At 52.5% G+C, this 13,889-nt stretch overlaps 1 protein-coding gene across 1 annotated transcript; it reads right to left on the bottom strand.

The window, feature by feature from the left end:
- Positions 1 to 3,870: 3,870 nt before the first annotated feature.
- Positions 3,871 to 5,665, bottom strand: LOC119291901 (probable acyl-activating enzyme 1, peroxisomal). The gene has a single exon (XM_037570706.1). It carries the CDS (start codon positions 5,625 to 5,627, stop codon positions 3,978 to 3,980), a length of 1,650 nt encoding a protein of 549 aa, XP_037426603.1. The 5' UTR covers positions 5,628 to 5,665; the 3' UTR covers positions 3,871 to 3,977.
- Positions 5,666 to 13,889: the final 8,224 nt, after the last annotated feature.

Genomic DNA, 13,889 nt, shown 5'->3' on the forward strand with positions numbered 1-13,889 from the left:
AACATTGATGGCGGCTGATCTCGGCAGCATGGTGCAGTGGAGACTTGGCGTCTAATGCTTGGAGATAGACTTGTGCATGAGGAGGACACTGTCTGGTGTCATGGTGGCGTCGATGGCAGAGTGGCCTGACAAGGTAGAAGCCTCAATATCTGCTCTAAAGACGGGCATGTGGAATGATGGCGGCGACGACACATGTAAGTGCGTCAGACCAGTTTGCGCCAGACACGGTATGTGGCTCGGCTGGGGCTTCCGGCTTTTGATGATAGGCTTAGGTGAGCGGTCTAGGTATTTAGCCCAGCTCGCACCCCTTCTTCATATGGATAGGAGTGGTGGCATATGTTGCCAAGATGGCGGATTCAGGCATATTGTTGTAATACTTTGTAAGGTCCTCGATAATAATCAATAAAGTGGCCGCATGTATCTCCCAGATGCAGAGGCCGGGGGTCATCCTTATTTTCTAAAAAAATGAAAAAAGATGATACTAAAATGCACTGTGATTCTTTTCACGAATACGCAAAAGCTTGCATGTCATTCCATTGATAGAAGGAAAAGAATGAGTACAGCGGGGGATACAACACATGACACGAACACAGACAGGCGTGCACATGGTGCCCAGAGCAGAGAGACAAGGGATGCTCAGCCCAAACACAGGATACATCACAGCTAAACCTACCAAGCCAAACCCAAGGGCGGAAATGCCAATCCAACAAGAAGTTAAACATCTCACGAGCCAAAACCGAGGACACCGCGAGCAAGCAAGATAGCGCCTTCAAGAATGAATATGGCGCCGAGACGCCATCGCCATCCGGTCCGGAGGAACTGGGCCTAGGGTTTCCACTGAGCTCGAAGAGGGGCGCAGCTGAAGGCCTTGGCAATGCCTCCAAGAAGGAAACGACACCCGCGCATGCCGTCGTTGCCAGCACCGGCAAGCGGAGCAGGGATCTCTCCCTGGCCTGAAGCTGAGCAATCCCATAGCCGCAGAATTAGGAATCGAAGATGAGGAACCCGAAGTTGGTCGGAACCACCATGCCGAAAGGGGGGTTGGCAGGGGCTGCGCCTGCCGTCGAAGGGTGGCACCGCCTCCAGAACGGCGAACATTGGATTTGGAAAAAGGGGAGGCTTTGATGTACATGGTAGGGCAGGCGCCGAAGCGAACCACACAGGGGGTCGGGGCGACGGCGTCTAGCGACGCCGGCAAGCTAGGACTATAGAGACGCAGATCCGAGTTGTCTTGGCCGTAGCCGTCGCGACGTCGGTGAGCCTGGTGAGCTGGAAGGGACGCAGCCACCCGGTCATCGTGGCTGGAGCTGCCCAGCAGAGGACGCCTGCAGCGAGGGACAACGGAGAGACGCGTGACCAAGACCGCCGGGGCCGGAACAGCTCCATCAAGGACCCATCGCGAGGTGCCCAGCGCCTATCACAACCACACAAACATCGCCGTCTCCGCGCGAGAACCGTCACCGTTGCTCGGGAGGAGAAAGTGCCGCCGGAGACGAGGGAGGTGCCTGCACATGGAAGGCAGGCGAAGACCACCCCCGCAACGAGCCGCAGGCCCCACACCGCTCCCACGGCCAACAACAGCACTAGAAGGGTCGCGTCGCCGCGAGGGGTGGGGGGTTGCAGCTCCGCCACCGGATTGGCAGGCACAGGCGGCAGCAGCTGGAAGAGGGCGTCGGGGACGCGTCGGGGAAGGAACCCGGGCGTGCTGGCGGAGGCGCGTGGGTGGGGGGGTGGCGCCCGCGACGGCCAGGGAGGCACGCTACCGGGGGAGGCACGGCGAGCCTGCAGCGGGGAGGGGGGAAATCCGGCCGCTCCGCACGCCCTGGGCGCACCGCCGCCGCACCGAACCAGCAGGGAAGCCGCCGCGGGTGGAGGAGGGTCGGGCGTGGAGTGGGGCGAGGGTTGGGGGTGTGAGTGGGCAGATCCGCCCCGCCGCCGCCTTCCTGGGGTCCGGCACGGCTTCGCCTGCCGGCCCTCTGGAGGCAGCGATGCGGGGGAGGGCGGCGGAGGGGGCTGTTACTGCCGGCGGCTAGGGTTCCCCACGTGTCGCCAAAGAAGGGCGACGCGGGAAGGGGGGGGGTCTTTCACCGGCGACAAGGAAGAAGTTGATCCTGTGAGCCCGTGCTTCATCAACTGTGATTCTTGAATGATTCTAACCAACTCAAGATACTGTGATTCTTCGGTTTTGATTCGGCGATGATACTAAAATGCACCGTGACTCTCTAGAGTAGAGTCAAAAGAACTCGACCCTAGTATCTTGAGTCAAAAGAACACACAGACGCATGCTCGCCGATTTCCTCCCACTGTATTTATAATTTTTTGTCTCTCACATGCAAGCATGTATATTCATGAAAATTTGCATAGTTATAGTACACTAGTATGCCCGCTTGTACACAATTTTTTCTAATTTTTCACGCCATAAAATCCTTTTTTAAGTTCTTCAACTGAAACTACATGTTTTTAGGCCACTGCCAGGCGCCGGCGCGCCGGCCCATATTTGGGCCGGTCGGCTGCCCAGCGTTAGATAAGATCGCCTCGAACCATTAGATTCCATACAGACTGGTCAACACGGGCTCCCCTCCTTCCGCTTTTCATGCGCTCAGACCTCCGCCCCGTCCAGATCGCATCGTCGACGGGCCGCGTCCCCAGCAACCTCCTTCCCACATGCAAAGGGGCCGCTTCTGTCACCGTCCCCTCATCTTGCTTCCTCCTATTGCCGGAAGGGCTAGCTGTCTCATGCCGGTGACCGGTTGTAGCAAAACCAAACACGAGAGCATGGCGTCTCAAGTTTGAAAGCAAAAACACATGCTTCCAGCAAAAAATTGATACGGCTCCAGCAAAACAATAACATGGTTCCAACAAAAAATGATACGTTTCCAGCTAAACATTGACATTTTTCTAGCAAAAATAACACATGGTTCCAGCAAAAAATTGATATAGTTCCAGCAAAATTTAAAGTGGTTTTCCAGCAAAAATACAATGCAGCAAAAAATCATGGCATCGTCGCCGTAGCCGCCCTAGCACCATCCTCGCTGTAGCCGCCCCAGCAGCATCTTCGCCGGTTGTAGCAAGTCAAAAAGCTGGTTCCAGCAAAAAACTTATGTAGCAAAAAATCATGGAGCCCGCCGCCGTGGCTGCCCCCTTCCTATTGAAGCAAATCAAAACACCGGTTCCAGCAAAATCAGAAAAGGGGTTCCAGCAAAAATCAAGAAAATACAGCAACTTACCGCGCCGCCGTTGTCGCCGCCCACCATCGTCCTTGCTGGTTGAAGCAAATCCCCGCGCCGGTTGAAGCAAATCCTCCCGTGGCCGTCCCTTTCCTATTGGAGCAAATCCTCCACTGGTTGAAAGCAAATCCCCCCGTGCGTGGCTGCCGCTCCGAGGACGCAACAGCCTTCACCGAGGGCCGACCTCTCCACTGCCTCGCATGGGCGCAGCTCGCCGCGGTGGCAGAGGATCTCGTCGGCAACGCATGGGACGAGGTGGAAGCGGAGCTGTGGAGCTGAAGAAATGGCAGGGTCGCGAGGTGAGTGAATGACGGGATGAGTGGATCTGGTCATTTGAGAGAATAAGGTAAAGGGAGGGCGGTGGGCTGGACCCACTTAAGATGCGTGCGTGTAACGCCCGTGCAAGACCGGCCAAAGACTCGGCCGGCGCGCCGACTGGAAGCGTTTTCCATGTTTTTACCGATTACTTGCGGCATAGCAAATTCGGGATGGTAGCAATATACAGTCTTGCTACAACTCATCTAGATGAGATATAATTTGGTCTCATTCACCTTTTATAACTATTGGATGTGATGCTATAAGATACGTGTGTGCTGACGTGGATTGTATTTGTTCTTGTTTTTAAAGTGAATGAGACCAAATTATAACTCATCTAGATGAGTTCTAGATACTCCCAGCAATATAACAGTAACACAGAAGTTACAAGACAATGCTTTTTTGGAACTCATAGAAAATGCAAGTGTATATATGCTACAGTTTGCTTGTGCTCAGCTTAGGCAGGCTTCCCATGGCCCTGGCCTTGTCACGGAGCAGGTACTTCTGCGTCTTGCCCGTCGAAGTCTTGGGCAGCTCGGCGAAGATCACCGTCTTGGGCGCCATGTAGCGGGGCAGCCGTGTCCGGCAGAATTCGATTATGTCAGCCTCCGTAGCGCTCGCTCCGTCCTTGAGGGTGACGAACGCGCACGGCGTCTCGCCCCAGTGCTCGTCCGGCCTGGCAACCACCGCCGCGTCGAGCACGGCAGGGTGGCCGAACAGCGCCGACTCCACCTCGATGGAGCTGATGTTCTCGCCACCCGATATGATGATGTCTTTGGACCGGTCCTTGAGCTGGATGTATCCGTCGGGATGCCGCACGCCCAGGTCCCCTGAACGCAGCCACCCGCCGCTCATGGCCTCCGCCGTGGCCGCCGGGTCCTTGTAGTACCCGCTCATCACCGTGTTCCCCCGGAGCATGACCTCGCCCACGGTGCGCCCGTCGGAGGGCACACTCTCCATGGTCGCAGGGTCCTTGATTTCCAGGCCCTCCAGCATCACGTGCGGCACGCCCTGCCGCGCCCTGATCCGCGCGCGCTCGGCGGCCGGCAGCGCGTCCCACTCTGGCTTCCACACGCACAGCGTCGCCGGTCCGTACGTCTCGGTGAGTCCATACCCGTGGACGACGTTGAACCCGAGCTCGTCCATCTTGGCCAGGATGTGCGGCGGCGGAGGCGCGCCGCCTGTGGAGACGCGCACCTTGACCGGCAGCGGCCTCTGCTCCGATGCCGGCGCGTTCACGAGCATGCTCAGCACCGTGGGCGCGCCGCCCATGTTGGTCACCCTGTGCCGCACGATGTGCTCGAAGACGGTCTTGGGAGCCAAGCTTCCGGCCATGCAGACGCTGGTGCCTCCCTGCGCCGCCGTGGCCCACACCATGCACCACCCGTTGCAGTGGAACATGGGCACGGTCCAGAGGTAAACCGGCATCGTCGGCATCTCGTTGCCCAGCGCTGCGGCCAGCGTGTTGAGGTAGGCGCCGCGGTGGCTGTAGATGACGCCCTTGGGCCGCGACGTCGTCCCCGACGTGTAGTTGAGGGATATCGGGTCGCACTCGTCGGCGGGCCACCTGATCCCGAAGCCGCGCGGCGCGCTCCTCAGCAGGGCCTCGTACTCCGGCACGCCATCGCTACCGATGCCGTCGCCGTCGGCGATCGTGACGAGGAGAGGCAGGCTGGCTCCGGCGTCAGCGAGGACCGCCAGGGCGTCGCGTGCGACAGCGAAGAACTGCGATTCCACGAGGAAGACTCTGGCCTCCGAGTGGCTCAGGAGGACGGACACCATGGCCGCGTCGTGCCGGGTGTTGAGCGTGCACAGCACACCGCCGGTCATCGGCACGCTGAAGTGCAGTTCGTACATGGCCGGCGTGTTCGCGGCCAGCACAGCCACCACGTCCCGGCGGCCGACGCCGAGGCACGCGAGCGCGGACGCCCCGGCGAGGCACCGCTCCCTCGTGTCGCGCCACGAGTACTCCTTGTCGCCGAACACGACGGCCGTGCGCGCCCCGTACACGAGCGCGGCGCGCTCCAGGAAGCTCAGCGGCGTGAGGGGCGTGTAGTTGGCGTCGCACTTCACCGACCCCTCCATGGCGATGCCTTCGAGAAATGAGATCTCCGGACTCTGGAGCAATCCAGGCTAGGTACGGTTGATGCAATGCGGATAGAGATAACATGCGGATTAATTTAGTCAAGTCCATGTGTGTTCACTTGGTATTAGTGATAGCGTTGGATGATTAAAACAAGGAACTTCAACAAACGCACGCGGCATCAGACAAGTGGAATCTCCTTTCGAGATGAAAAATGTACTACTTGCAGCTGGCTCTGGCTTTATGCGAAGCGGCAAAAACCACCGATTAAGACTGAATCATCAAAAATGCTAGACATATAGGATCTTACAGGCAATTACAGGCTCCTTCTAAACTAATTAAAAACTACCTAGTCACCCTGTAAAACTTCCCACCCCGTAATTGCCTGTAGATGTAGCAAAGCCCCTGAATCATATACTACAATTATTTGCTTAAGAAAACCACTGATTAAGACTGAATCATATACTATTATTTGCTTAAGAAAACCACTCTATCGGAAGTTTATTGGAAAATGACATTTTATCTTCAAAACTAGGAAAAAACCGGCCCTTGATTGTTAGAACCAGGCAACCAGGTAACTTTCAGTGAGACTTTGAGATGGCCTGGAAGTAGGAAGAGCTGGGGTGGTGCAGGGCGGGAACGTTTGGTTCCTGGGTGTATATACACCCTAAATGGAAAAAGAAGTTAGCAATTCAACAAAAAGTAAAAAAATCTGAAAATATTTTATTTTTGAAATAAACTTGACCTTCTATTGTACTTGTGAGAAAAAAATCACGAAAATAAAATCACCCTTTGACTTCTTTTCAAAAAAGACAATTTTTCGGTCAAAATAATGTGAACCCTAAATTCTCTGTTGTTGACTCGCCTCCACGAGGTCGTCAACTCGTCGCCGGTGACCCTCTCTCTCTCTCTAGATTTGGGTGAGAGGGTGGATAACGAAATGGGCAAATAATTAAATATACCTAGGCCGGAAGCAATAATAAGAGGCACCGGACGCGTGAAATAAAGTCAAGCACACATCTCGGCACAAATCCGACGGAGAAGAAGGCTGACTAAAATTCACATTGTATTCAGTTGCATGCGGTATAGCAAACTAGGGATATTAATTGAAAAACTGAAAAAACAACTGTAAGATGCATTGGAACTCATACGCATTGCAAGTGTATGCTATTGCTTGCTTTGCCAGGTGCAGATACTTCTGGGTCTTGCCCTTTGAATTATTGCGAAGCTCGGCGAAGAGTACTGTCTTGGGCGCGATGTACAGCGACAGCCGCCGACGACAGAATTAGATGATTTCAACACACCTGGGCGCTCGCACCATCCTTGAGAGTGACAAACACGCCCACGCCTAGCCCTAGTGGTCGTCTGGCTTAGTGATCACCGCCACGTCGAGCATGCCGGGGTGGCCGAACATTGCTGACTCTACCACGGTGGAGTTCTCACCGCCTGAGATGATGATATCCTTGGACCGTGCCACACCAATGCCTAGAATGAAACAAGGTATTTTCCCCTTGGATCTCTATTTCAGAAACCATGTAGCTACAAAGTTTTTAGAAAGGGAAGCAAAGCTCTTTACAGTTTTCACATACACACAGAAGCGTCTTTGCCAGTCAATTGTGGCAATCCTCAAAGCCAGCGGGTTGTTAGTGTTTGACAACAAGTAATGCAGAAGGTAAACATAGATACATGTTGAACATTTTTATCCGAATACATGTTGACCATTTGTGGAATGCACGTTGAACATTTTCGACATACATGTTAAACAATTTCAGATACACGTTTGCATATTTTTTTTCCGAATACATGTTGAACATTTTGTTAATTGCACAATGAACATTTGAAAATTACAAGTTGAATATTTTTATTAACACACGTTGAATATTTTTCATAAATGTCATTAACATATTTAAAGCATTTAAACATTTGCTTAGTGTTAGAACATTTTTTGATAAAATCACAAACCTTTTTTTGGATGGTACAAAACGTTGTTGTAATTTAAACGGACATGTTGAGCATTGTATAAATATTTTATGAAAATTTCACAAACATATTTTTGAAACACATGAATATTGCTGAAATGTAATGAACATTTTTACAAACTACGTCAACACCTCTTTTTTTTACTTTTTATAACTATATCAAAAACATCATGACCAGTTTTTTTTTAACCTGTGAACTTTAAAAAATATTCATGAACAACTTTTGGAATGGTAACAACATTTTTTAGAAGTTGTGCGATTTGTTTAATACTACATGAACATTATTCAAAATTCCTTTTATGCGTGATGAATGGTTTTGAAAATTTACCCCAGGATCTGCTATTGTTCCACACTTGTTTCTGGGAGCCGTCTTCTTTGTCGGTGAAGCTTTTGAGGGAGATGGAGTGCAATGGTCTTCTCAGCTCCCAGGTTGAGAGGGATGACACCCATGCTGGTCACACCGTCGTTGAACCCTAAGTCGGGGAAGTTTGTAGCCTTCGTGGGGTTCCTCGCGGGGGTTTTACTGAGCCACCGTAGGAATTCTTCAAACATGTCCTTTCCTTTTATGGAGTCAAATTGGTCAACCTAGATCTAGTGGCCATATCATTCATGTCTTTCTTCGCACATCTGTGATATAGCTGGTTGGGAATCGCCAAAGATTTGTACCCCTAGTGGTACTTCTTCGTGCTAGACAGATATAGGCAACAATCCAACACCTTGAGTACACATTAATAGATCTGGATGCTTCTACCCAAAAACTTGAACAAAGACAGAATTCAAATCTGGCGTAATAAATAAGGAAAAAAGGCTTTGAAAGCACCGCCTAAGATCCTAACTACACGTAGAAACAATAGGCCCAAACCAATAAAAAATGTGTAACCAAAATCACAGAGTAGGACAATCAGACCTGGACGCCTCCGCTGCACAAGCCTTCACAATGTTGACACCAAGAGGGCCAGTACTAGCAGAGAAAACAATGTTGAACCCTAAATTCCCCTCTACTGACTCGCCTCTACAAGATCGTCACCGACGATCCTCGCTCTCTCCTGATATGGATCTTGGTGAGTGGGTCAAAACCGGAATGAGGCAATAACTGAAAAAAAAATCAAGGATGCGTCAAAGATTGACGCATCAGCAGCATAGATAGAAGGGCCTAGTCCTGGCCATCTTAGGCCCGGCCCTGTCGGCCCACCCAGGCCCGGCCCTAAAATCCAGGGCCTAGGCCCGATGGGCTTGCCCATGGGCCGGGCTTGGGCCTAAGTTTTGAGCCCATCAATAGGGCCTGGACGGGCTTGGGCTTGTCATATTGTCATTTTAAGGAAGAGGCCCGACTCACGGCCCTAAGCCCTAAGGGCTTTTTAGGGCTTTTTACCAGATGGGCCGGGCTTGGGCTTGAAAAGTAGGCCCAGTGATAGGGCTTGGGAGGGTCTGGGCCTCAGTTTTCTGTCGTGGGCTTTTTCAGGCCCGGCCCAAGCCCGGCCCGGCCTGGCCCATGGCCAGATATGGAAGGGCCCAAGAAGGGCAAAGGAGTAGTTACAAGCCACGGTTACACAACCCCAGAGGTCCACATGCGGATCACTCGCCACTATCCAACCTATCTACCGAACATGGGAGAGAGTCCGATTCCTTAAGCAATCCAGCAGCCCTCCAGTCTCTACCTTCTAACTCGATCCTCCTGAGCACGGCGTCTGCCGAAGGCGAGGCACCATTGAACACGATGTCATTCCTGTGCTTCCATAGCATCCAGGCCACTAGTGTTACTACCGTCCATGTTTCCTTCCTTAGGTGTTTTTGTGGGTTGAGGGACGTCCACCATTTCACTAAGGTCGCATCTATCGTCGGCATCCAGGAGGGTCTGCCCCAAGCATTGGTGACGCCGGACCATACTTGACGAGCCAACACGCAGCCAAGCAGCAAGTGGTCGATTGTTTCCTGCGCCTGATCACAGAAGGGGCAAGCCGAGGGGTGAGGGAGCAGCCTTCTTTCCAATCTATCCGCCGTCCAGCACCTATTTCTTGCCGCTAGCCAGACGAAAAACTTGCAGGAATTAGGAGCTCTCGATTTCCAAATATGGGTGGCACCATCCGCCTCTATCCTGCCGGCGAAGAAAGCCCTGTAGGCCGACTTAACCGAAAACTGCCCCGAGCTCTCCCAGGCCCAGTAGATCCTGTCCTCCGAGCCATGCGTGAGAACCACATCTTGCGTCTTGTCCACAAGCACCATGAACTCCCGCAGCGCGTCCGCACACATGTCCGGCGAGATGTCGAGCCACCAGCCCTCGGTCAGAGCCTGCCGAACAGTTTTCAGCCGGCCAGAACGCCTCACTAAGGCGTAGAGGTTGGGCGTCAGGTCCTCAAGTCTACCATCCCACAGCCACCAATCCGTCCAGAAGCGCACCGACTCGCCATCCCCAATAGTGCATCTCGTCGCAGCCTTGTATAAGCCCAAAGACTCATGCGAAACCTGCATGTTAAACTCGGCCCAGGGTCTAAGGGGATCGGTTCGTTGGAGCCACGACCATCTGGCGCGCAAAGCAGTATTCATCAACCTCAAGTTGGGCACCCCGAGGCCTCCGAGATCCTTAGGAGCGCATACTCTGTCCCAGGCCACCAAACAATGTCCACCATGCACATCCCGACGCCCCTTCCATAGGAATCAACGACAGATCTTGTTGGCCGCGGTGATCGTCTTTACCGGCAAGTCAATCGCCATCATAGCATGCATTGGCATGGAGGCCAACGTAGAGCACAACAGCTCCAATCTGCCCGCGCGGAAGAGAAGCCTGGCCTGTCAAGCGGGCAAACGGTCGGCCATCCTGTCTACCATGTACTGCAGCTGCGCCGCCGAGACCTTACGCAAGGAAAGCGGGAGCCCGAGATATCTGCAGGGCCAGTCCATGACCTAACACTCCAGCTCGGCGGCAATTACCTGAACTTGCTCCTCTGAGCATCTAATGGGGTGGGCCGAGCTTTTGATCAGATTCGTGCGCAAGCCAGACGCCGACCCGAAATCATGAAGCAGCATTGAGCAAGCCCTAAGGCTTAGCAGGTCCGGTTTGATGAATGTGACCACGTCATCGGCGTATATAGAGGTGCGTTGCCGGAAACCTGCGGCCGCCTGGGGCTGCAGCACACCTTCCCTCGTGGCTGAGCCTAGCAGATGGTGAAGAACCTCCATGACAAGGACAAATAAGAGCGGCGAAACTGGGTCACCTTGCCGCAGGCCCTGTCGATTGAAGATGACCTTCCCGGGTACACCGTTCAGCAAAACCCTAGTAGATGAGGAGGCGAGCAGGCCAGCTATCCACGAGATCCACTTGGCCCCGAAGCCCATGTGTCGCAGCACATCCAACAAGAAAGCCCAGTCCACCATGTCGAAGGCCTTGGTAATGTCGAGCTTGAGCATCACCGCTTCCTTCTTAGACACATGCAATTTCCTGGCCACCCCTTGCACCAACATAAAGTTGTCGTGCAACCAACGTCCTCTGATGAAAGCGCTCTGGTGAGGTCCTACTAGACCCGACATCTCATTGGAGAGCCGCGTCGCCAACACCTTGGCCGCCAGCTTAGGGAAACTATGAATCAAGCTGATCGGCCGAAACTCACGAACCTCCAAGGCGGCGGGGTGCTTGGGAAGCAATGTGATGAACGCCTGATTGATGGATGTAAGCCCACGGAAGTCCAATCTTTGAAGCGAAGGAAACGCCTCCATCACATCCTCTCTGATGATCGACCAGCAAGTCACGTAAAATCTGGCTGGGAACCCGTCGGGCCCCGACGCCTTGTCCAGCCCTTGCGCGCGTACTGCTGCCAGCACCTCCTCCTCAGTAAAATCACAGTCAAGGCTAGCGAGATCCTTGCGAGGAACACCTATTGCCTCGAGATCCAGCGTGTACTCACGGTCGGTGGATTCCCCAAGCAGCTAGGCGAAGAAGGAGTCTATAGCACCCGCCATGGTCTCGTGGTCAGTCGAGATCGCGCCGTCCACCTTGAGCTTGGAGATATAGTTTTTTCAGCGCCTGTGACTGGCGTGAGCATGAAAGAACTTGGTGCATGCGTCACCCTCTCTGAGCCGAAGAAGCCTGGCACGCTGCCTGGCAATCGTACGCTCCAGTGAGGCTAGCCCAAGCAGCTTGCGCTTGAGTAGTCTCCTGAGATCCATCTCTGCCGGAGACAGGGCCCTCCCGTCCATGGCAATATCCAAGCGCAAAACGACCTCGTTTGCGATGCTAATCTGTTGCTTGACGTTACCCACATATTTATTGCTCCACCTGGCAAGATGCTTTGCCGTGGCCCTGAGTTTAGCAGCCAGCCTTTTGAACGGGTTCCGGATCCCCGACTGACTACTCCAAGCTGCCTGAACCACCTCATGGAACCCATCCACCTTAGTCCAGAAAGACTCGAAGTGAAACCTTCTGCCCCGCATCAGTTTAGCTTCCAGAATGAGGTGCAAAGGGCAATGATCTGATACGTTCGTGCTGAGTGCGGATAGGAACGAGGTAGGATACATCGCCTCCCAATCCACAGAAACGAGGACTCGATCTAGCTTCGTGAGCGTTGCCTCCTCCCTCTCGTTCGACCAAGTATACCTCCTGCCATTGAGGTAGAGCTCGTGCAAGTCGAGGTCTGATATGCACCTTCTAAACCGTCCCATCATCCGTCTGTTGGACCGATCGTTGCTTTTATCAGACAAGTCCGCGATCAAGTTGAAATCACTGATGACCAACCAGGGACCTGCATGTAAATCTCAAATGTCGCGGAGCTCCTGCATGAAAGCCACCTTATCACCATCCTCCTGTGGGCCATAAACCCCTGTGAACCACCATCCCATCGAGCCGTGGAATTGCACCCACGCTGTCACCGTGTTCGCCGTGATGTGAGGATTGGACAGCTGCGCGTATATAGACTTGCATGCTAGAATAATACCGCCGCGGGTGCCAAGGGCTGGCACACAAAAGAACTGGTCGAATTCCGTCCCTAGGCAGTGCCGCACAAGCTGCGGGTCCATGTTTTGTATCTTCATCTCCTAGAGACAGACCACACTCGCGCCCGAGCCAAAAATAGCATTGTTGATAGAATTATGTCTGGCGGGATTGTTTAAACCGCGCACGTTCCACACAACCACTGTATGGTTCGCGTCTACCATAAAAAAGACCTACGGGCATCCACACTACAAGAAATATGTCAACTTATGACCTTCTGTCAGTGACCCTCGAAGAATTGGTCATAAATTTATGACCATTTCAGACCAATTGGTCAAAAGCTGTTCGGGGGGCTCCAAACCCTAAACCATTGCGACCATTTTGGTCAGAAAGGTCGTAATTTCCTCACACGAAAAGGTCATAAAGCAAACAGCGCTAGTCCGCTGCCTTATTTCTAGTTGTTAACGACCAATATAGATGGTCATAGCCTTGTAAATTGTGGTGGGTTGCTATGACTAGGCGCCACCTCATCAGTTTTGCCTATGTGTCATGTCCATGTGGTAGTGTTTGCCCTAGGTTGTGAAGCAACCTATATTTCTGTCATTCCGAAAATTCCCAAAAAAATCTCATAAATTCTTTGGGTCATATCTTCATCAAATATGTAAAAACCTTCCTTGCCTAGTTCAAAAATAATTCAAAAATATTCATTTTCCTATTCTATTCAGAGTAACAGTTTGTGAAGGAAGTACCACTTTGGCATATCCAAATAGTATCCATTTTCTACAGTGCTTTCCTATGCCCAAATAACCATCCTCCACCAAATGCTAGCTCAATCCATTCATTATTTTGAGCCGAGCTTCAACATTTGTATTTATGTCCAGTGTGGTGGTTTGCAAAGCAAGTACCACCTAGGCTCCTCCTTTTGAGCTGAAAATTTGTGAAGACAGTCTTCTTAGTAACTAATCATCCTCAGCCAAGACTCACGCCCATTAGCCATGTACATTTCCCGTACCGCTAATCAAACACTTGGCTGCTTATTCATGTTTGAGCATCGATCGGTCTCCTCGTGAGAATCTTATGTTGTGATTTTCTTCCTAGCACCTACCTGGGGAGTTCCCAACCCACTAGACATGCCTAGGCCGCCAGAACACATGGCAATGCCACGGTCACGCGGTGACCACGCGGCGGGCATGCGAGCTTACGCGCTCTAGAGTTGGGGCCCTCGGCCACCGTCCAAACGTCGATGTCTCGCCATAAAACCATGTATTTCTAATTAAATAGATACTTATTTAACTAGAAATGATTTTTTTAAAAATAAAGAGTAAACTATGAGGCAGTTGCAGTTCAAAATTGACCCACTTCCA

The sequence above is a fragment of the Triticum dicoccoides genome, chromosome 4B, assembly GCF_002162155.2.
Source record: "Triticum dicoccoides isolate Atlit2015 ecotype Zavitan chromosome 4B, WEW_v2.0, whole genome shotgun sequence".
Taxonomy (NCBI): domain Eukaryota; kingdom Viridiplantae; phylum Streptophyta; class Magnoliopsida; order Poales; family Poaceae; genus Triticum; species Triticum dicoccoides.

What these genes read in the sequence shown, in the direction of transcription:
- LOC119291901 (XM_037570706.1), bottom strand. Translation starts at nt 5,627, where the DNA reads ATGGAGGGGTCGGTGAAGTGCGACGCCAACTACACGCCCCTCACGCCG.